Here is a 22,548-nt window from a genome sequence, read left to right as displayed (position 1 = left end):
TGTAACCATCCAATCTTGAATATATGTGATAGGTTTTGATGTTAGAGTTTTGTGTGATTCGAAATTTTAAAATTGTTAGCCGTCCAAAATCTCTAAATTTCAATATGCGTATTTTATAGCTCCGTGAATGGGTGAATGACATCTGATAATGTAATTTGAATTTTGATATATGTGATCTAGTCTTATATTTTTATGGTTCAATTGAATCACCCCATCTTGGATATATGTGTTAGGTTTTAATGTTATAGTTTTGTATGATTCGAAATTTTAAAATTGTTGGCCGTCCAAAATCTCTAAATTTCAATATGCATATTATATGGCTCCATCTATGTGATCTAGTCTTATATTTTCCTTGTTTAATTGAATTGCATTCTCGGTTTGTTTTGGTTTGTTGTAATTTTGTATTTTTAGTTTCATATTAAAATTCACAGAAAATTGCAGCAAACCAAAACAAACCGAAAATGGAATTCAATTAAACCAGAAAAATACATCTTAAGTTATAATATTTCTGTAACCGAGGCATACAATTTTGAAGAGAGAGATATATATATCATGATCCAAGATCATCGAACTATATACACATATATAGTCACGTGTATACATACGCAAGCACACAATGAAACTTCTGAGCATGCAAATTTATATATATCATGACCCAAGATCATCCAACTATATATACATATATGGTCACATATATATGTATGTATACGTACAGAAAGCAACTTCTAACCATGCAAATTTTCTTGCCGACCATGTTTGATACATTTAAAGCTTCGGTCAGAAGCAGACAAATTGCATCTTTTATGGAATTAAAAACTTTGCATTGCTCTCTGGACGAAATAATGAAGCGGACTCATTAAGAGGCCGGTGACAGGCTTTTAGATTTTGACACCCGAATCTTTCTTGTATGTATATACGTACACCCACACGTTGATATATATATATATATATATATATATATATATATATCAATGTATGTGTATATGTGTACTGTATGTATGTATGTATGTATGTATCATTAAAGTTCTCGTGTCATTTTCAAGCAAGAAGTTCGGGAACTTGCATATAGATTGCACTTCTATCTTCTTTGTCTTATTCCCAACCTCATTTTTTCTCTCTCCCTTAAAAACCTCGAAGGAATCTTACGTACGTCCGATTTCACATGTGGTGATACATGTACAAAATCGTTACAATTATTTCTTTTGTGTAATATCATTTTTTTTAAAATAAAAAAACAGCACATCCAACCCCAATTTTTTAGTTTTTATTTAGCGTGAAACGATTTACAAATTCCAAATTTCTTTGATTCGTAAGAAACATACCAGTACTTTTTTTTTATTCTTTATTGGTTATCTATAAGAATATTGAAAGCTTGTATTTCCTCGTGATTATACATTGGAATATATACACAAAAGTATAAACCCTAATATAACAATATTCCTAATATATCGAGATATGTATAAAGATATTATGTATATCTTCCATATTATCTTCGTCCTTTAGGAATTTATGCATTTATTTTCTTTAGTGATTTGGGTTTGCAATTGTCTTAAAATTTATATAATTTTGCATGTTTGATGGCAGATAACTTGAGTTGTAAAGTTAGGCACTGTTGAAGTAGGAAAATGAATATATGATTGGAGTAAAATAAGATTAGAGATATGATGGAGAATAATAATGGATACAATATCATTATACCAAATATTGTGTATCTGATTTGTTTTCATTGTGTCTATATTTCCTTTTTACTCTATTTCTTAATTTTCCTATAAATATGTAGTTCATTTTCATTATAATGTAACCAGAAGAAGAAGAGATGTAGCAATAAAAGTAATTTCGTTCTTTTCTATTTGTCTTATTTTATTTCTACATGGTATCAAACATGGCGTTTTTCTCAATCTCTTCTTTTTTTTTAGTTTTGGATGTTCATATATCCAAATCGTTCAAATAGGAGTAAAAATCCCAAAATCAAACGAGGTGCTGTGACAAAAAGAAGTCAAACCTAAAAACTCTAAGATCAAGCGAGGTGTTATGACAAAAAGAGTTAAAGGTAGAACTTCAAAGTCAAGCGAAGTGATTTGAACATGAGTAATATTCTCTAAAAGAACTAAATTTGGTGTTTATGGATTTTTCAAAAGACAATGAAAATGTCTATGGATTTTTATCGCATTATCTTTTCAAGATTGATTTTTGCATTCTTTCAAAATCAATCTTGAGGGGAAATGTTGAAGTAGGAAAATGAATATGTGATTGGAGAAAAATCTAGATTTTGGAGGAACACAATATTATATTAAATATTGTGAATCATATTTATTTCCGTTATATCTATATTTCCTTTTATTTCATTTGTTAATTTTTCTATAAATATGTGAGTTATTTTCATTGTAATGGAACAAGAAGAAGAAGAAATGTAGCAATAAAGTAATTCCATTTATTTTCGTTTGTCTTATTATGTTTCCGCATTTTATTTTTCTACAGGCACCAACATTTGAATTTAGATAGTATAATGGAACCAAATTCAATATCAAAATGATTTTTTTTCCAAATTCAATATCAAAATTTATTTATTTTAATGAAAACCGAATTCAATCTGAATAGATATGAAAAAAAAAGTGAATATGGATACAATTTTAAGGCAATATAAAAAGTGAATAAAACATGAATTTAATAAGAAAAACACTATAAAAAGTGAATGGATATAATTTTTAATCATCCAGAAAAAAAAATATGGTAGAAATGAGACTCTAAATATGAAACCGTACATAAACTTATGACAACTTTAACCTTTGAATTTTGTTAGGGTAAATAGCGTTTGTCTAAATAAACAGGCCAACGGTAAAAGAGTATTTCATCTTGTTGTACAAGATCTCTATGTATGTATATGTATATGTATATATATATATATATGCTTGTGAATGAGATGGATTCCTTCACTTCACGTACTAGTGATTAATCATAATGAGAGTGAATTTTCAAGTAAATTGAATGATATTCATTTGAACCCTATCCAATTCTAAATCACTCAAAGGACTACATAGTTTTTCTCAATGTGACAATGTGTATGTATATTTCTAAAGGACATGGAATATCCCACCAACTTGTCCAAGGCAAAAAGTTGAGCAACTTGGCATGCCCGTTGCTGAAATATGGCCCTACAAATTCCTGGTTGGATAATGTTTGCATGTGGGTTTTGGATACACACCAAAATTTAAAAAACTAAAAAAAAAAAGTTATTCATAATATAATAAAAATATACAAGAAAATGTATATATAATCAAGCTATTTATAAAAACAAAAACAAAAGAAGGAAAAAGAGAGATGATTTCGGACCTCTGCATTGGCCTACGCCCTTTCTTGAAAACTACGTATTGATAGATGGCACATGACTAAAATAGCTCCCGGACAAGGATTTATTTTGTATTTGTTTTCGAATTTCCTCACATTGTATCTTCTTGCACACACACAAACACAGTTTTATTATATGTTGTTTTTTTCTTTCGTCTTCGTCGGTGTCAGATCTTCCCTACTTATATATATTTTTTATCATTAATGTAACGACTCGGACCGTTACGGAATGATAGAGCTATTCCCACACACCAACACGTGACCTTTTAACGTGTTTTGTCATCACTCGCATACATCCCGTAAAATACTTCCCACGAGGTCACCTAATCCTAAGATTACTCCAAAACGAGCACGTTTAACTTTGAAGTTCTCTCGAGATGGGTAACCGAAAAGGTAGATACATCTTGTTGCGACGAGTAGTTCAATCAATTCCTTTAAGTTATCTTTGACTGTGTAGTCTCATACCTACACAGCTCTCGGATCGCTCTCATTCTGGTGCATTCGATTCATCCATATACCCCCTACCCAGAAGTTCGTCAAGAGCTGCTCCTTGTCCGTGCCTTTTGCACCGACGATCACTCCCCTCCCTCCTACGGTATTTTGGGTTGTCACAATTAATGTAATTAAGTATTAAATCTATCCTCCACAAGAATAATCTCTTTTATAATCTTATCGAATTGGACCGGTTGGAGATTTATAGATTTATATAAATTTAAGTACAGTCCGAGTATGACCAATTCACAATCTCGCGAAATCTATTCAAACTCATTTGTCTCTGGTCGTTGTAGGGTTTTATTATCGAATGAGTCTGAATAATAAGGAATCTAGTTGATACTCAAATTTGGTTATACATCGGATATTTGGAATGAGATCTTGTTGTAAAGATTGAGAAACTAAAACATAGTGTTTCTAACTCGGAAACGGTTCGATATTTCAACTTAACCAATAAAATGAACCGGAAATCAAATAAGACATTTCTTTGTTAGCAGGAAAATAACTCTTGAAAAGGCATTTTGGTTGTAAGGAGAAAACATAATGACAGAAACAAAAAAAGAAGATAAATATATAAAGAGTATAGTGATAATGAAATCTTGTGAGATAAGAGGGGAGATGAAAAAGAGTGGAGAGGCATTATTCAAATTGCTTTCTTTTTTTCATAATAGAGAACTATGCATTGCATATGCCATTGTAGCACGTATCTACTATTTTTTTTGGTAACCGAGTGTTTATAACCAAAGTTCAGACTAATTTTGGTACCGTAGACCAACCATGTGATTTGAAATATACACTTCTCTCCAAATTTAAGGTTCGAACTCAAGACAGTAAAGACGGTTGCATCTTGTTTAATCGTTTGAACTGTTTTTTGGATAGCATGCATCTACTGATGGTATAAAGGCATATATTTTGATGCCCCTCTTATCTTATATCATCATATCCTTACAAAATCTTATACATATATGCGCCCACACATAATGAGTAGCGTTGTGTACCACTCGTGGAAATGTCATGGGAGTGAGGATATACCGTTAGAATTCTATACCCTCGATCACAAATCTTGGAGATAATAAGTGGGCTTTAATTTAAGTGTGGGAAAAGAATGGTACGTTGGCATCTTGGAGAATCTCTCGAAAAAAATCGTATTATATATACCATGTATCTATAATAATATATGCATGTATATTTACCAAATATACCATAAGTATATATGTATTATAAGATACCATGAAGACTTTATTATATTCGTGGACGCATAAGAAACTGACTTTGGCCCGTGAGCATAAATAGGGATTCTTAACAATCTTAGTGTTGATTTTTTGGAAACCGTTGAAAAAATAGGAGGACCGAATGCTCATGTCATGCAATGTGTGATGGCATTATTCTCTGTAGTTTTTTTTTGTTTGGTTAATTCAAATCGTAGATTGCATCTTTCATATAAAATTTTAAATTCTGGATTAGTTTAGAATTTATCTTAAAATAATTAGTTATTTAAAAACATCAATAATTAATTAAAAAAATTGCATATCAACCTTTGAAATCTAGTTAGAGACCAGAAAATTATATGCAAATGAAGTATGGATATAGTAATGGATATAACCAATTAAAAAACAACACCTCGTGCATATCTATAAATTTGATTACAGATTAAATTCGGACCAAATCTAACAACCTCTTATCGAATGGGGTCCATAGGCCCCGACAAAGCACAAACTCTACACTATCACACTCTTATTTCACCCATTTTAATTTGGCCTAATTTTTCAAACCACCCATCGAAATTTCCCCTTCAATATTATCAAATATCATCTCAATTTCCCATGTTTTTCCACACATGTCAATTAAAAAATCATCATTTTCCCCCAATTTTCCAAAATATGTTTTTGTCCTTAAGTTATCCATCTTTAAGGACAACATGATCATTCCACGATATTCGATCCTGCAATTGTACTAAAAAGATTTTCCCTTATTGGATTTGATTTGCATAATAGACGACAATAAATCTATCTTTATCGGTTAGAATTATAATATAATCATGTTTTTTTTTGGTAAAGGAATTATGTAATCATGTTTCACGGAAACTTTTGGTAAACCCTAATTGGGTTGTTACACACACGATATTTTAGGGATGGACGTTTCGGGATTCGGTTCGAAATTTTAACAGTTCAGTTCGGGAACGGTTTATTCGTTATTATAAAATTTGTACCAAATTAATACCGTATATTATTCAGTTTGGTTCATTTCGGTATTATGACGGTTTGGAACGCTACGGTACTAATAAATAAATACCAAATAAAAACCGAAATAAAGAAGGTTCATGAACGGTTCGAAACGGTTCGGAATGGTTCATAACATATTCATAATTTATATAGTATAAAAATAAAGAAATCCAACATAATAATTTTAGAGAACAAAATAAAAGTTTTGAACTTGATATAACCCTAAGGAAATTTTACATAATAATTTTGAAAATTTCTATAAATATGATCAAAATTTTAAATTACACTTCAAAAATTATATCATATATGTAGAAATCCTTCTTTACCAACAAGTAAAGTGTATGCAGTATAAAAAAGACAAAAAATAATATAAATAAAAAGAGATAAAAATAAAATATTTATTAAGTAAAATATAGTAATTATCATAATTAATTATTAATATAAATATTTTTTAATTAAAAAATAAAAATACCGAATACCGTTCGGTATTTTTCGAACCGAACCGAACCGTTCCCAAACCGTTCGGTATCTTAAATCTTGTACCGTTCGGTATTTTTATATAATACCGAACCAAACTGTTCCCAAATTAATCGATTCGGTACGGTTCGGGATTAGATTCCCGAACCGAATTGCCCACCCCTTTCTTATAAAAAAAAAACAATAACAGTAACCCATTTCTTATAAAAAAAAATAACACTAACCCATTTTATTTCACCTTTTATTACCGAAATCTACTCTATGATCCCATCATTTCACTCGTTCCATTGAATTCATATAGACCGGTGTTAGAATTTCTATTTGTTAAATTACCCGAATTTCGATAAATTGTAATATAATCAAAATATACTAAATAAAATTTTAGTTCTTAAGAAAACTCAATTACACAAAAACATATAATTACTAATATAATAAAAAAAATCCAAATACAATAAAAATATCATAATATAAAAAAGTCACATCTTCTATAAGTTTCGTATTAATTTAGAAAATATCAGATTTACAGTCGGTTTACATTTGTCCGTTTATCTTGTTTACTACTCCTTCCATTTAATTTTAGATGAAGTTTTAGAGTAAAATTTTTGTTTAAAAACAAATTACGTTTTCATACTTCCAATTTACTTTTTTATTCTAAATTTAATCATCATTAATTTATTGGGAAGTAAAAACTGATCATAATATTCTGTCATTAATAAGAGTGATTATGAAGGGTATTTTGGACAAAAAAAAATTAACATCATCTAATATACTACTCTCTCCGTTTTGAATAATTGATGTTTTAGAGTTTTTCACAATTTTTAAGAAAATATAAAAAAAAAGTGTCGTAAATCTTTATTTAATATAGATTTAATGATAAAAACTATATTGTTATTAAAAAGTTTATTAGAATTACACTAGTTTTAATTAAATGTAAAATTGGAAATTATTTTAAAAAATTACTGAGTGATATCTATTTAAAAATAAAAATAATTGTGTAAAACTTCAATTATTATGAAATGGAAAACAAAAAACATCCAATTGTCGCGAAAACTCTGAAATAAGTGTAGTCACTATTTATACACATACCACCTTTAATGTGTTCCCTTCACCACATCGATTTTATCGGAAAGCAACTTCTTCGCCTTTTTTTTTCTTTTCTTTTTTTTTTAAATAAAAAATCTTCCAATATCTTTCAAATTTCTTTTCAGAAAAAAAAAGAGAGAATAAAAAAATACATCCACTCTGCGCCAAAAAAAAAAAAAAAGAAACCCATTTAACTCGGACTCCATATTTGCTCGAGATTCTGTTTTTTTATTATTAATATTATGGAATGGGAATGTGAATCGTATCTTTATCTTACCGATCCAATATGAACGCTGAAAAAAAATACATACAAAGGTCCCCATACGATTTACTGTATTCATCATCATTATGAAATTATTTTATTTACTTTTAAAGTCATAAAATATGGACCGACCATGAGAAAGGAAAAGAAAAAATTCTACTAACGTGAGATTATCATATGATGTCTAAATATTTCTTGGGTCCATAAGAAAATTGACTAAGACTAGACCGTCACACAGTGAAATTCGAAAATCAAAAGCGGCTTTGTTTCCGAATTATACAAATGTTTATTGTGAGTTCATGTTAAAATAAATATATTTGTTTATTCATTTTTTTAATTACTAAGTATATAATATTTTTTTCTCTTGGTTCTATAAAGTTATGCCCTGAGAATCTTGGCACCAAATCTTTTTCACTGTCAAAGACACATGCAAAACCTCCCCAACCCAATAACAACAAAGCACATCACGTTATAGACCACCACCCCACCAAACGCATTTTATTATTCATTATTGCACTTTTCTGTGTCAAAGAAAAATAAAATAGATTTAGTTGTTGGGCAAATAATAAAAATTTCCCCTTTTATATCACACAAATTTATAACAATGTTTTATCATATTGTATATAATCTTATCATCTATTTTATATGCACTAAAATAAAATGATATATGGTGTGTTTAGTTTCGGCACAAGGAACGGTCGTAGAAAGGGAACACACACTAGGTATTTAATTAATCGAACCCATTTATTATTACGTTTACAAAGTTTTTCAAGGCGGCATGCATCCAGTGCTCCACGCACGTATTCTCCACGATCATGAAAAAACTGCTTTCTATAATAAAATGTACATTACGATATTTCAAATTATGAAATTTACGCAAACTGAATTTTCATAATTGGTAACCTCAATTAAAAAAAAACAAGTTGGTGCCAAAAAAAGAACATTCTTACGTTTTTTGGAGAGAAAATAATAGCATTACCTATAGAAGATGATAGAAGATGAGAGATCTATATTTTCGATAATATGTTATTTGTCAATGGTGGGATTCGAATATGTGGAGCACTCTTTGCGCATTCTCACTTGCCAGTTGAACCAACCACTCTTGGTACGGGAGATCTATGTTTAACATGAATGAATCCTTCCTCCCACCAAAATTTAGACAAGAATTTAGAAAAATCTAGCCATATAATCCTATTTATATATATATATAGTTTTACTTTAACAAAGTATTTTTTTAATTCATCTCTATTATAAAGACAAATTAGATATTATAAATAAAAATAATTATTTGTTTAGATTAAACAAAATTAAATCGGTTCAAATATAATAATAAATATTCATTGATAGCGGAATCCAATTCAATACAAAAATGGAATGTTAAAATATTTTAAAATAAAAATATAATTTCGAACTAAACTTAAAAATATCGAAACCAAAAAAAGATTTTTTTTTTTAAATTATCAATAGAAAACCAAATCTAAATTAATAGTTTAACTAAAATCCAACATAAAAATTGAAGTCCCTTCATCCGAGTTCAAACCTATTTGGGGAAACTTTATAAAAAAAACATAAAAATTGAATAAACAAATTAAAAAACGAAATAATCGAACTGAAAAACAATAGAATAAAATCTAGATAGCTACTCCTAATTACGATTTAAAAGTGCCTTATGGTAGGTAACAATTAATTTGACACATTCATTTAACTAAACATGGAAGATAAAGATAACTATATGAAATTGGTATCTTTTAGATTATAATTAATCAAGTTGACGTCTTTTATATTATCTTAAATGCGCACATTTTGTTTTTTCAAAACAAAGGGTTCTTAAACAGCAATCTAAACTCTATAAAAAAAATTCACAAAACCTTTTCAATGGAAGATTGTTCGAGTCCATGGACAAAAACGGCACACAATATTTTCTTTTTTTAATTTTTTTAAATGCTGAATCTAATTTTCTTTTTCAGCTCTATGTGAAGAGGGACGGTCGTGATATTCATAATTAGTCTGAATCTTGGTTTAGAACACTCGGTTATAAAAAAAAAATATTTGTATATTTTTCTTAGTCTTACTGTTTATGATTTCATCGATTCTTCGGGACAAATGCGGAAACAATTTCTCAGATTGCGGAAAAGACCGCGAACGTGTTTTTATCGGTTGTGCATAAATAAATAAATAAACAATTGTAAAAAAAAAGCTTTTAACTTTTTTAAAAAGAATAAGTTAAACACTAAATAGTAGGCGGCAAAAAGATGAACAGATATTAGAGACAGACGATACATACATACACATAGTAAACTGTACAATATATAACACATCAAAAACAAAAGAGGAAAGACAAACTAGTTGTCTTGTCTCTCTACGTGAATATACACACTCTCACACACACATATATATATATACACACACACAATCCACAGAAAGAATCACATCTCTCTCTCTATCTCGCTCGCCCGCTCGCTCTGCTTCTGGGGAAAAATCTGAGCATATAGCATGGGATCTTCTGTTCATGTTAAAGACGCCACGGTTGTAACTCCTTCAGATCCGACACCCTCCTCTGTTCTGTCTCTTTCCGCCATAGATTCTCAGCTCTTCCTCCGATTCACCATCGAGTACCTCCTCGTCTACCGTCCCCGGCCCGGGTTCGACCCGGTTTCTATCACGGGTCGGGTCAAATCCGCTCTCTCTCGTTCACTCGTCCCTTACTTCCCCTTCGCCGGACGAGTCCGTGAAAGATCCGGCGGGTTGGGTCTCGAGGTCCATTGTCGTGGCCAAGGTGCTCTGTTTCTCGAAGCCGTCTCCGACAACCTCACGTGCAACGACTTTCAGAGAGCTCCACGGCACGTGACGAGCTGGAGGAAGCTTCTGTCTCTCCACGTCGGCGATGTTCTCGCCGGGGCCCCACCTCTCGTTGTCCAGCTGACATGGCTCCGAGACGGCGGCGCTGCGTTGGCCTTCGGCATCAACCACTGCCTCTCCGACGGTATCGGAAGCACCGAGTTTCTCCACTTATTCGCCGAATTATGCAGAAACGGTCCAACTCAAGCTGAGTTGAAGCGGAAACACGTGTGGGATCGTCACCTGCTCGACCCCTCGCCGTGGAAGCGGCCACCTCCAGCGGGTCGTAACTCTCTGAGTCATCCCGAGTTCAACCGAGTGCCGGATTTGTGTGGGTTCCTGAACCGTCGAGAGACAGCAACTCAGCGAGCTGACGAAACTCGCTAGCCGACTCAGTGAGTCGAAACACACGTTGTTTGAGGTGCTCTCAGCGCATGTATGGCGGAGCTGGGCGAGATCGCTGAACCTCCCTTCGAACCAGACCCTGAAACTTCTCTTCAGCATCAACGTACGGGACCGTGTCAAGCCGAGTCTACCCACCGGGTTCTACGGGAACGCGTTCGTCGTCGGATGCGCCCAAACCACGGTCAAAGATTTGACAGAAAAGGGTTTAGGGCACACGACCATGCTCGTGAAGCGGGCAAAGGAAAGAGTCGACGACGAGTACGTAAGATCAGTGGTCGAAGCGGTGAGCGAGGCGAGGGCGAGTCCTGACTCGGTGGGAGTCCTGATACTGTCGCAGTGGTCAAGGCTTGGTTTGGAGAGGCTTGATTTCGGTTTAGGTGAACCGGTTCATGTGGGATCGGTATGTTGTGACCGGTACTGTTTGTTGCTTCCGGTTCCCGAACAAAACGACGCCGTTAAAGTGATGGTAGCGGTTCCGTCAAGCGCCGTTGACGCTTATGAGAATCTCGTGAAGCGTGCTTACAGTTTAGACGGAGAATTCTAATTAATTTTTTTAATAATAATGTTGAAATCTCATTGCGTTGACTTGTGTTACATTGAGTTTTGACTTTATTTATTTCCTAAACTACTTTCCAAATGTAAATATATGTGTTTATTTGGTAAATAGAAACCAAATCAAGATATATTGAAATCAACTAACTAATACTATGTCGTGTATATATTTGAAAACCTAATAACTATTTGCTACGACGTTGATTGGACCCAATTTCTGTAATTGGACGGTCCAATTTATCAACTCAAAATTGGCATGAAAATTGCCACCCATGATATATCAAACAATTTGCCTAATTGTTACAAAGCATGTAAATTATTCACGTTTTGTTAGACGTGCACTACTCTTACATATACATATATGTATTAATGTATATATATCAATGTCAAATAGGTATATCTTAGAATTATATTCATTCTTCGGTTTGTGGACTTTGAATATGATAATCAAATAAAATCTTGACAATAAATCTGTAACGAGACATGTACCATTGGGCGTATCTGTGAGGAAAGATTTGGCAGAATGTCAACTAAACCGAGGGGGAATGAACCCAATTCGATACTCATTAAATAGGTTAATGATTGACTTTTATTTAAAATTGATTTTAAATAGCTGGTCGAACATGCAATGTGTTGTATTTTTTTTTTTTACACATCTGTCCTGGCTGCCATACATAATTAATTACATTTCCTAATAAGAAAAATAATTATTACAAATAATTGCAAATCGGTTTTTGAAATATGATAAAGCGCATGAGCTTTGAATGTGAATAATTAATTGCGTTATGATTCAAGCAAATGGGCTGGATAAACATAATGGGCTTAAGGCCCATGTTTATGACTATATTGTCTTAAGGAAAAAGCCCAAATATTTCCGGCCTTTATCAGCCTGCCGTTGGTTAGGGTTTCAGGGGTATATATATACGACCTGCAGCTCCGGCGCCTATCTTCTCTAGTTTTATCCCTTTTTGTTGTCTCCGTCGCGAAATCGTCGATTAGGGTTTTTTTACGAACACAGAGTAACATCGTCCCCCTTTTCCCGCCATGAGAGCCAAGGTAACAATCTTCCGATTGCGTATTCTCTTTGTTCGATTCGTGCATTGTTTTCAATCGGTAAGTTCCTGTCGAGCTGAAAATTGTTTTGTATGATTCTTTCAGTGGAAAAAGAAGCGTATGAGAAGGTTGAAGAGGAAGAGAAGAAAGATGAGACAGAGATCCAAGTAGAACCAGATAACGGCTTCGCTCTTCCTCCTGTTCGCTCGGCTTTTGTCCGCTCTTGTTCTCGGTTTCTCTGTTTCGATTTGTCTGGACTCGTTTAGTTTCTAGTTTTCTGGGCGACACTGTTGTTGGATGATTTCAATCATTTATTTGTGTTCGCTTTCGTTTTGAATTTTCATATAAGCTTCGGTTACCATTCTGCTTTTGCTTATTTATCTCTTCCCGATCAAAATTTTCCTCTTTTGCCGTTGAGATTTGGATCATATTATTTTCTTCAATTCCAGGTACGTTTTTTCTAGGTACATTGTGAAACCCTTTATTCGTTAGACAATTTTCCTAGGTTTGCGTCAAGTATAGATGATGTGCATTTGGTTAGAATTAGATTTTGCACCTTGGTAGTTTTATGGTTCTTCTCCTGTTACGACTTGTATCTTATGTTGTCGGATCCTTATGAACCGATATGTTAACTATAACATGAATGGCTACAGAAGAATCTTAGCAGTTGTCTTGTCTGATAGACTCGTATGGTGAAACATATCTGTGTATGGCGATATAGTGAATCAGTGAATGATTCTTCTCATTGTGAGTAATGGGAAGACAGGAACCATCTCTGTCTCTTGCTTCTGATCCTACAAACCGAGGTTGTGGACGACGAAGATGTGATTCGGCTCAACACTGCTCCTAGCGATTGCTTCAGAGCGGTGGCTGAAGCAGCGCTATTCTCTTCAGAGCCACACCCTTTCTTCATGAGGACGAAATTGTTTCTCGTTCGTCCACCAACGGAGATGACATTGGCTTGGATGGTCTCGAGCTGAAGCTTCTTGAGGACCCGGATGATCTCCGAGAGCACCTCGGGACGATCCTCGCAGCAAAAGGAGGCCCTGAAGAGAAGAACCCTATCTCCTCCTTTGCATTCTTGGGTATCTGATTCGAAGTTTGGAACAGTGTTGCTGAGGTTGACAGTGACTTCGTCTGATTCGGATGGAAGATCCGAGAAGATGGGAGATTCTGTTGCTTGTTGTTTGAGTTGCTTCACTTGTTGTATAACTGTTGCCAGTAGAGCTGCCTTGTCCAACTGTTCCACCACCCAAGAAGACACCAAATCAGACTCATGCTTGTTTTGGTAATCTTAACATGAGATTCGTCGTGTGTGTATATGTGTGTGTGTGTGTGTGTGTGTGTATACTTTATATAGGTGTAACAATCTAATTTCTTAAGGGATTCTTACTATATATATATATATGTTTTTGCTTGATGATGATTGAGAGAATCGATACCATATATGTGGTTATATGCATAGACGTAGCTTGCAAATTATTACAAGGTTTGTGTAAGGACACCATCTGAAATCATTCATTGGCTGTGCTTCCCAACAACATATTAATCAGTTCTTAAATAAAAAAGAATATAATCGAAGATTTCAATATTTCCAAATCTTGAATATAAACAAATTTTACCGAGGATTCAACCGATTTTTGATAGACCACAAGAAAATAAAAATTAAAATATGAGCATCACAAACGAAATAAGGTACGAGAGGAGATAGCTGTTTTTTGTTTTAATACCTTGTCGGAGTTTGGAACAAGTTTCCGGAGAGCGGCGAGGTGGGAGTTGATACGGTCGCGGCGCCGCTTCTCCGCCATGCGGTGGCTCCTTGACAGAGAATCGGCCCTCTCGCCGCCGCAATCAGCCGGGAAATTGCCGGAGGAGGAAGAGGAGAACCCGACATGAAACTCCGACTCCGATGGCTCAGGCTGCAATGCCCACAGAAACTGAGCGCTACAACCTGACCACTTGGCCGATTCGTATGATGTTTCCATCGATTATTATATCTGCCTATTATTAATGATTATATTGTTTTTCAAGTTCCTGAATTTCTATTTTATTGTTTGAGCTTTTCCTTTTCTGGAGAGAGAGAGAGAGAGAGAGAGAGAGAGAGAGAGAGAGAGAGAGAGAGAGAGAGAGGGAAGACAGAGCTAGTTGCATTCTGGTGGATCTAAAAATAATGAGTGAAGGACGCAATTAAAACGATGATGATTGGTGAGATGTATTTTTTTTTTAGTTTTTTTCCTTTTCTTTTTTTTTTCAAATCAAATACGATATTTTTTTGGAGACTTTTTTGTTGGTCAATTTTAATAATTATACTTTAATCTTATCTACATAGCCTCCATTCATTCTGCTTTTTTTTTTGCTCATTAATTTCATTTTATCATTGTCCTGCTATGGTTTAACCTGCAGATTTAGGAGTATGATATGATACCATGGTTGTAATTTCATGTTGAATATTTCCAGTTAAATTACAAATTTATAACTTTTTTTAATGCAGCGAATGGATGAATGGGATCATATTGAACTGCCTAGATAAAAAAAAAAAAATCAAACATTATAATTATTATCATCGTCTTGTGACACACACATGCATGATGCATATATATATATATATATATATATATATATATGAAGATTCCTAGAAGTTGTTCGGAAAAACGCTAACAAATAAGGCTTTGAATTTTCAAGATATTTGAAACAGAAAAGTTTTTAAAGTTTGAACCATTTGAATATATGCCTCTAACTATATATATACATATATATGATTTAAATAATTTCTATAAGTTCAAAGTTAATGGTATTAGCCAAAAAACGGTATGACTTGTCGGTTTCGGTAACATAGAACGATAACCGACAGTTATAACTAGAAATATTATATGATGAAAATCGAATATTTATTAAAGGAAGGAAATGCATATATCATGATCTAAAATGAAATATGATGTGACAAGGTTTATCTAATTATAATTATTGGGGCATGCTTCTTATCTCTTTAGTTTTTTGGACTCATATCAAAAGCTTACCGGAAAAGATTAGAGATGATGATGGGTGGTCTTAATTTTAAGATAACCCAAGATTCCAAATCTTTCTTATGTTCCAATCATTTTCCAAATTTATTCTCTTTACAAAAAAGATATATATCAAAAGTTTGGATAGAAATATATATATATAATATGATTCTCTTTTCCAAAAATTTTAGTGATGACACATGAGCTATTACATTGAATAAATCACCTCCATTTTTTTTTCTCATCTCAAATAGTTCAAATGCATTAATAAACACAATAATACTTGACAAATATTTAAAATAATACGAATTTTGGTTAAAGACATCCGTTTATAAAATAAAAAATAAAAGAATCTTCAGAACAAAATATCTAATTATTGGATTGTGTCGGTTTAACTGGTTAATCAAGATTAGGTAAGAATACGTGAAAATTATATTTTCTTAAAAAAACGACCAGTGGTAATGGACACTATGCATGGACTATGTGGAATATTTTGTAAAGATATGATTTTTGATATATTATAAACGGTCAAAAAAATCTCCAATAGTGTTATAGAATCCAAATTATTAGATTTAAAAGGTAAAGTAATTACATATACAAAGAAATAGTTCATGTGATCTTTGACAAGATCTTATAAAAAATTTTGGTGGCGCATCTTGTCCGGTTTCTATGTATTGTCACATGCCCGAAGAGAAAACATGTGTCAATAATGTCTTTGCGCAATGCAAAACCACCAACCAGACTTTGATCTGAGTTCCAAAGTCTTTCAATTTGCGAGATGTGTGTAGGCCCGAAAGAGTCACGCTCGCCATTAATTTCTTATATTATGGTTAGAATTGAATATATTTATCAAATCCCCCCAATGACATTTACAAGTACAACACCCATTACACAGCTCTTATAACCGCATATGCTTTTGTTTCAATGTCATAATTAAAAATTAGAGTAATCAATTTACCATTTTATATATTGGACGTAGCATTCATTTGGTCCATCTTTTCGCCTTTACCTTAACCCATAATTTCCATAAGAATAGTGGTGAGGAGATTTTTTTTTTATTTTAAAAAGAACTATTGTTTTTTTTATAACGGAGTGATCATACCTGCTACCCTTCAGACGTGCTGACTAGGTAAATCTCTGGTGCGAGAGCATCCTTTGTATATGCATCATATAAATCCAGAAATTACCTCCTTCCCCACCAGTCAGGAATCGAACACTCAATCTCAAAAAATTACCTCACACCCCAAGTTTGATCACTCGGCTATGATCTGTAAAAAAAAAAAAAAAAACTATTGTTGACGACCGACAGCGGAAAATTTCGCGTTTTTATAATCATTAAAAAGCAGAAACTAATACTTGTTGGACCAAAGGAAAAGTAGGAGGGAGATTGATCAACGAGACTATTATACAATAACATGAACGATCAAAAAGCTTTTGACAATAATAATAACTCACAAACACATGAGAATAATAACTTATCTAATTACCCAACCAATGTCTAAATGTGGTAAGGTTTTGTATCCAATCATAAGATTTTCCTACACGTGACAGCTAAATCAGATTAAATTTGAGATTGTTCCAAGATGTGTTGGAAGGAATATATTGGAAATTAGAGAGATTTAATCTATCTATTATTATTCTTCTTCTTTTTTAATCTGGATTACGTTGCTTTTATTATTCTAAACGTTAATTTTTTTTATTGTAATTTAAACTTTATCTAAAACTTCTATTTATCTATTTAAATTCGTTCATAATCATCAACAATAATAATAATAAGGGAAAAATATCTGAAAATTCCTGAATTCGTAATTTGGTGTAATATTAATTCATGAATTTGTTGGTACGCCTATTTATTTCCGAACTTACATTTTTTAACATAATAATTCCTAAATTTGTTTAACAGTTCCATAATCGTCTATACCACTAATTGACAAAAGCAAAGTTTAAGAATTACTGTGTTAAAAAATGCAAGTTTAGGAATTACGGTGTTCAAAAATATAAGTTTAGGGATTATTGTGTTAAAAAATGTAAGTTCGTGAATAAATAGCGCATCTACAACTTAAGAAATTAATATTACACCAAAATATAGATTCATGAATTTTTAGGTATTTTTCCCTAATAATAATAAGAATTTTTGTTATAATTTGTGATGAGGATGGACGTTTTTTTTTTCCTCGTGAAATCCTATTAATTTCAACGAATGACAATACTCGATGATGATGGTTGTAATAACGACAAAGTTGCGATGAATTCAATGGTATATTAATTTAGACTCTCACAATCCCCACTAAAATATTACAAAACGTTCATCTAATCCATATTTTCTTCGTATATAGGATTTGGTCATGCGAAATATGGCAAGAAGGTGATATCATCTTATGGTACTATTCATCTACCGACAAGATTATCAAGTTGTACTGCATTTTTGTTATGTGCCTTTATAAGTGGTTATCCTATTTAGTATTTAGTGCTCTGATTTAATCGGCCACCAAACAGGAAGTGTAATGTCCGCATGTGACAAACGAGTGGAATTAAACCATGTGGATAATTTCAGAATGTATTCTACGTGTTTCGGATAAGGCTTTATCTACAAATCTCACACTCAGGGCATTTAATTTTAATCCAAGGCCCGAAATTCGATCTGAGTCCATCCGAAAAATCATCGGAACGTTAATTTTTTTAGGCCAGAAAAATTTGGGATTTCGAACCAAGACTCAATTCGAAAATCAGGTTTGGTCGAGTTGAGCCCGACGGACTTCGGACCAACCCAAAAACCCGGTTTTATTATAAAAAAAACAAATGATAAAAAAACTTAATCCAAATGTAAAAATAAGGTGTAAATCGGGCCGATCCGACTCGAACCCGAACCCGAGTCCTATAGGATCGGACTTCTCGTTTGGTTTTATAGGCCTGAAAAATTCTAACCGATCCAAACTCAAAGCCAAAACCCTCGGGCCAATTGCAGGTTCGAGTCAGGTCGGCTCGACCCGCGGCCCATTTGACACCCCAAAGATTCTCACTGGTCACTATTACTATGGCAACATCTTATGAATGAAAATGGACACACCTAAGATTCATGAGTTTAGATTAATATGCTCAAACCTCGAAAAAGAACCTCTACTTCCATGCCATTCAAGAATAAAGTCTCTATTCTCTAACATGACCGTTTAAGATACTCTATTAGCATCCCTATCGAAATGGGTTTCTATTTTTCCCTCAACAAGAAGAAATAAATTCCGTAAGAACAAGTACGTGATCTCCATAGCATCAATCAAGAAGATCCGAAATGGAGAAGAACTCAAACCGTTTGAGCAATTGAATGAGGATAAGTGGACGATTCAAGACGAAAGAGAGGAGGTTTACCAGAGAAGTGAAACATGGCCACATCGAGACACCTTGCCGTTTCAAGGTTTGAGATAGGAAGTGCTTGTCGTTTATGTGCGATCTGATACATATCTTTCTTAAAAACTTGCATTTGTATCTCTGGTAACAAAGGAAAAAACAAATACGTCTTTCTTCTGTCGGCTGCAAAGAATGAAATGAATAAAAACAAAAGGAGGGTACCTTAGAAATGTTTTTGTGTAAGTTAGTATATGATCCGCAAATATTGAGGGCTTGAAGCTGTCATTTCGAAGAGCTAGTGAAAATGTGTCGGATGGCGGTTTTGAAGTCATCAAAAAACCGCTGTTCGGAGAACTTTGCCGCCCGTTTTCTCGTGGCTTCAGCCATCTTGAGCCTATCGGTTTCTGACATCTTCACAATCTCGAGGATGGCATTGGCATATTCCTCCACGGTCTGGGCGAGAAGCCCTGTTCTCTGTCCGTTTTCTTGCAACACGATGTCCATTTTCGGACCAGCTGAGTTGTGAGCTGTGCACAAGTGAAAGAAAAAATGGTTGGTATTGGAATTGGAACACAGTTGGAGTTAGTTGAAATTGAATTGTTAAAAAGCCACATATGGAGTCCTAAGTCTGACCTATCGGGATGGCTCCTGCAGCCATGTACTCGACAACACTGATGCCAAAATGCTCGTCTACCATGGAGTGTATTCCTGCAACTGCATTTCCCAGTAGCGTAACAAGGTCCCTGCAAATATTTTATTACATTGGTGTCAATTCTCAAAGCTCCATTCCTAAACCCGTGACCCGAAATTCTTTTTGCTCTTACCAGTTACTGCTAGGATTAGATTAGACATTCCATATCACAGGTGCTTCAGGCATTACCTTAGACAAAGCGGTTAAAATAAAGATCATGACGAACTTGCACAAACCTATACATAACGTTTTTGTAGAATTCCACATCCCCATCCACTTTTAGTTCAACTGATCTGTCTTTCAGTTTCTGAAGACGTTCTTCGTCTGATTGGTTCCGGCAACTGCCTACAAACTGGAGCTTGGGTCGAGGAAGGTGTGGATCTAACTTCTCTAAGGCTAGTGAGAAGGCCTCGAGTTGAAGCATATGAGCCTGGGACATCACTGTAAATGAGTAAGCAAAATGACTACTTTGAACTCGGGAGTTGATTGATTAAAACTGTAGTATCTTCTTGTCATAAGTCTAATACAATTATCCCCACCTTCTCTGGGCGAAATTGAGCAACCGATATGATCTTTGGAGGATCTGATGATCTTTTAAGAGAAAGTGCCTGGTTTATGCTTCAACTCGTTAGGAAGAACCAGGATATTAAAAGGCAGAGTGGCAAAGTAATGAGATTCATGGCGCATAAGGATCAAAACCTGAAGTCCTGAAGTATCACAAGGAGGGTAAACCCGCCTAATTCGATCGGGAACTTTCCAAATCGCTTCAATATGGGACTTTGTCCACGAAGAGTTGACCATGGCTAGATGAGTGCATGAGCCAACTGCCCCATACATCCAGCTAAAAACTTTGTAATAGATAATTTTGCATGAAGATAGCAAATTACTGCCACAAAGAAAAAAATATATATATCATTAGCAAAGAGAAGTACAATCTAACCAAAATATTCAGTTTCAAGGTATAAAACATTAATCAAGGAGAAACCAAAACCTCTTTGCAATGGAAGCATTGTTGTTATACATGGAGTTCCTCTGATGAACACGAGAAATCATATCCAAGCTGATAGTTGGATAATGTGTGTAGCAAATAACTTTACATCCAAAGAGCCGAGCAAGAGGATAGGTGAAAGCATATCCACTGGTATCAAAGAAATAAAAAGGGGTGAACTTGCGCAAGGCTTCCCAAGCTAGATAAACCGAACCAAGGCTCTGGCCGACCATCGTGAAACGTGGGTATGTGGTCTCTTCAATCCATTTCCTCTTATTAAGATGAACCACCTGAGCCACCCAGATACAAACATAAAATCAGAATCCACAGAAAGAAAGGGAATGAAATGAGTCAGAAATCCAACAAATCAGCATGTGAAATCTGTGAGAGAGATAGTATCCAGATCAACAGGGAAAAAAAGGACATCAAGTTCTTCATTAGCTAATATTGAGAGACGAAACACATAAACCCCCAGTGTGAAAAAAGACAGCTTTGGGAACTGAAGTGTTCCAAGAAGTGTCCAAATATTACAGGCTTCTTCTGTGATCTTATACGCAGGCGAATTCAATCTCTAGGGTTATCATATCCAACAATACAGCATTGGCAAGATCTCGAACAAATTCGAACGAATCAGTCGTAAACTAGGTCCAACAAAACCCCCAATATCATAATTCGAATTGAAAATCTCACAAAACTAACATAGCTGCCAACAATGTCTAGAGAGAGAGAGAGAGAGAGAGAGAGAGAGAGAGAGAATGATGAAGCGAACCTTAGGAGGAAACAGCAAGTGGACGCCGAAACGATCGACGGCACGGCGAGCCAAGCTATCGGAAGAAGAGTCATGATCTCCAGTGAAGACGAAACAGTCGAGATCTGGAGTCTCCTCCTGGATGGCTTTGACGGCGCACCACAGCACCCTCTCGCCGCCGCCGCCGTCGTTGGTGTACGGATGGAAGAACCCCACAGCTCGTTTCCTGCTCCTTCTGGAATCGATCACCGATATAAAGAGACGCAGAAACACGGCGGAGAGAAACGTGAGGAAGGCAGAGATGAAGAAACAGATCGCCATGGAAAGGATCGCTGAAGATCCTAACTGTCGCAGTGTTCGAGTGAATTTAATTTTTCAAACTTCCGGGCAAAATCCGGAAACTTAACTAATATCCGGGTCTTTACAAATATCATAAGAAAACCCCATAACTATGAATAATAACATTTTCTGCCCCCCGATATCTCGGCTAATTTGTAATCGGTACCGAACTTTGGGAAATGTCATCAACCAGGTGGATTCAAACGGATCTACAGTGGATTCAAGTTGTCACGAGGAAACTTCCTCGCAAACTAAAATAAAACAGGGAAGAAGAGACGAGAAACACAATTTTAAAAATGGATACGAAAGTGTGAATTCCTACAGGACAAGACAAGAGAGCTGATCAAATCAGAAACCCGTGATAAAGAAATGCGTCTCTCTGTGCTACCAGATGAATATTACAGAACATAATATCAACACGACGACGACCTACGATGCGAGAATAACACAAAAAAAGAACCCCATGGGACGTATCTTTGATCTGTCCGCTATTCGGCCCGTGGCCAGTAGAAGTAGCGAAAGGGGATATAACCCAAAAAAAAAAACGAATGAAAAATAAAAATCGCAGGAGGAATGCAAAACGATGAAGATTCGGCGGCGTTGAAAAAAGATCGGGTCTAGAGGTTAATAGCTTCCCATTGGAGGCATTCCAAAAGGTGGCATAGGAGGCATTCCTGGCAATCCTCCCATGGGAGGCGGCGGTCCCGCG

At 34.5% G+C, this 22,548-nt stretch overlaps 4 protein-coding genes and 1 long non-coding RNA gene across 7 annotated transcripts in view; 2 read left to right on the top strand and 3 right to left on the bottom strand.

Moving 5' to 3' along the window:
• The first annotated feature begins 10,220 nt into the window (after positions 1-10,220).
• LOC104810114 (taxadien-5-alpha-ol O-acetyltransferase) lies at positions 10,221-11,803 on the top strand. The gene is given in 2 exon segments (XM_010536309.2): positions 10,221-11,066; positions 11,068-11,803. Coding segments are annotated over 2 exon segments (1,293 nt in total). The 5' UTR covers positions 10,221-10,374; the 3' UTR covers positions 11,669-11,803.
• Positions 11,804-12,631: 828 nt separating this feature from the next.
• Positions 12,632-13,107, top strand: LOC104810113. The gene is made up of 2 exons (XR_771256.2): positions 12,632-12,732; positions 12,835-13,107. It is a non-coding gene; the product is annotated as an uncharacterized LOC104810113 (long non-coding RNA).
• Positions 13,108-13,326: 219 nt separating this feature from the next.
• Positions 13,327-14,855, bottom strand: LOC104810112 (transcription factor bHLH51). The gene is made up of 2 exons (XM_010536308.2): positions 14,460-14,855; positions 13,327-13,969 (listed from the first exon to the last, which is right to left on the bottom strand). Exons 1-2 carry the CDS (start codon positions 14,712-14,714, stop codon positions 13,472-13,474), a joined length of 753 nt encoding a protein of 250 aa, XP_010534610.1. The 5' UTR covers positions 14,715-14,855; the 3' UTR covers positions 13,327-13,471.
• A 4,066-nt stretch (positions 14,856-18,921) lies between these two features.
• On the bottom strand, positions 18,922-21,904 carry LOC104810111 (GDP-Man:Man(3)GlcNAc(2)-PP-Dol alpha-1,2-mannosyltransferase). 3 transcript variants are annotated; one of them, XR_771253.2, is made up of 8 exons: positions 21,522-21,904; positions 20,756-21,042; positions 20,464-20,650; positions 20,304-20,372; positions 20,001-20,194; positions 19,707-19,816; positions 19,296-19,600; positions 18,922-19,214 (listed from the first exon to the last, which is right to left on the bottom strand). XR_771253.2 is itself a non-coding variant. In XM_010536307.2 (7 exons), exons 1-7 carry the CDS (start codon positions 21,819-21,821, stop codon positions 19,356-19,358), a joined length of 1,392 nt encoding a protein of 463 aa, XP_010534609.1. In that variant the 5' UTR covers positions 21,822-21,904; the 3' UTR covers positions 18,922-19,355. The 3 variants fall into 3 exon arrangements, 1 of the variants encoding a protein (XP_010534609.1); XR_771255.2 differs by having other exon boundaries at positions 18,922-19,176; XM_010536307.2 differs by having other exon boundaries at positions 18,922-19,600.
• Positions 21,905-22,136: 232 nt separating this feature from the next.
• The window catches only part of LOC104810110 (clathrin heavy chain 2-like), a 10,170-nt gene continuing 9,758 nt past the window's right edge, over positions 22,137-22,548 (bottom strand). Inside the window, exon 31 of the mRNA XM_010536306.1 lies at positions 22,137-22,536. Coding sequence (XP_010534608.1) covers positions 22,464-22,536 — 73 coding nt within the window. The 3' untranslated portion in view covers positions 22,137-22,463. The remainder of the gene's footprint in view (positions 22,537-22,548) is intronic.

This window comes from Tarenaya hassleriana, unplaced genomic scaffold (genome assembly GCF_000463585.1).
Source record: "Tarenaya hassleriana unplaced genomic scaffold, ASM46358v1 Cleome17, whole genome shotgun sequence".
NCBI classification, from domain to species: Eukaryota; Viridiplantae; Streptophyta; class Magnoliopsida; order Brassicales; family Cleomaceae; genus Tarenaya; species Tarenaya hassleriana.
Note: the sequence above shows the minus strand (reverse complement) of the source record. Positions and strands in the feature narration are given on the sequence as shown.

Excerpts from the sequence above, each read along its gene's own strand:
- LOC104810112 (XM_010536308.2), bottom strand. The coding sequence starts at position 14,714 with ATGGAAACATCATACGAATCGGCCAAGTGGTCAGGTTGTAGCGCTCAG. Across the intron at positions 13,970-14,459 it reads TTGTTCCAAACTCCGACAAG|TTGGACAAGGCAGCTCTACT; the intron begins GTATTAAAACAA and ends GTGGTGGAACAG.
- LOC104810111 (XM_010536307.2), bottom strand. The coding sequence starts at position 21,821 with ATGGCGATCTGTTTCTTCATCTCTGCCTTCCTCACGTTTCTCTCCGCC. Across the intron at positions 21,043-21,521 it reads ACTTGCTGTTTCCTCCTAAG|GTGGTTCATCTTAATAAGAG; the intron begins GTTCGCTTCATC and ends TGGGTGGCTCAG. Across the intron at positions 19,601-19,706 it reads TGCAGGAGCCATCCCGATAG|CTCACAACTCAGCTGGTCCG; the intron begins GTCAGACTTAGG and ends ACTTGTGCACAG.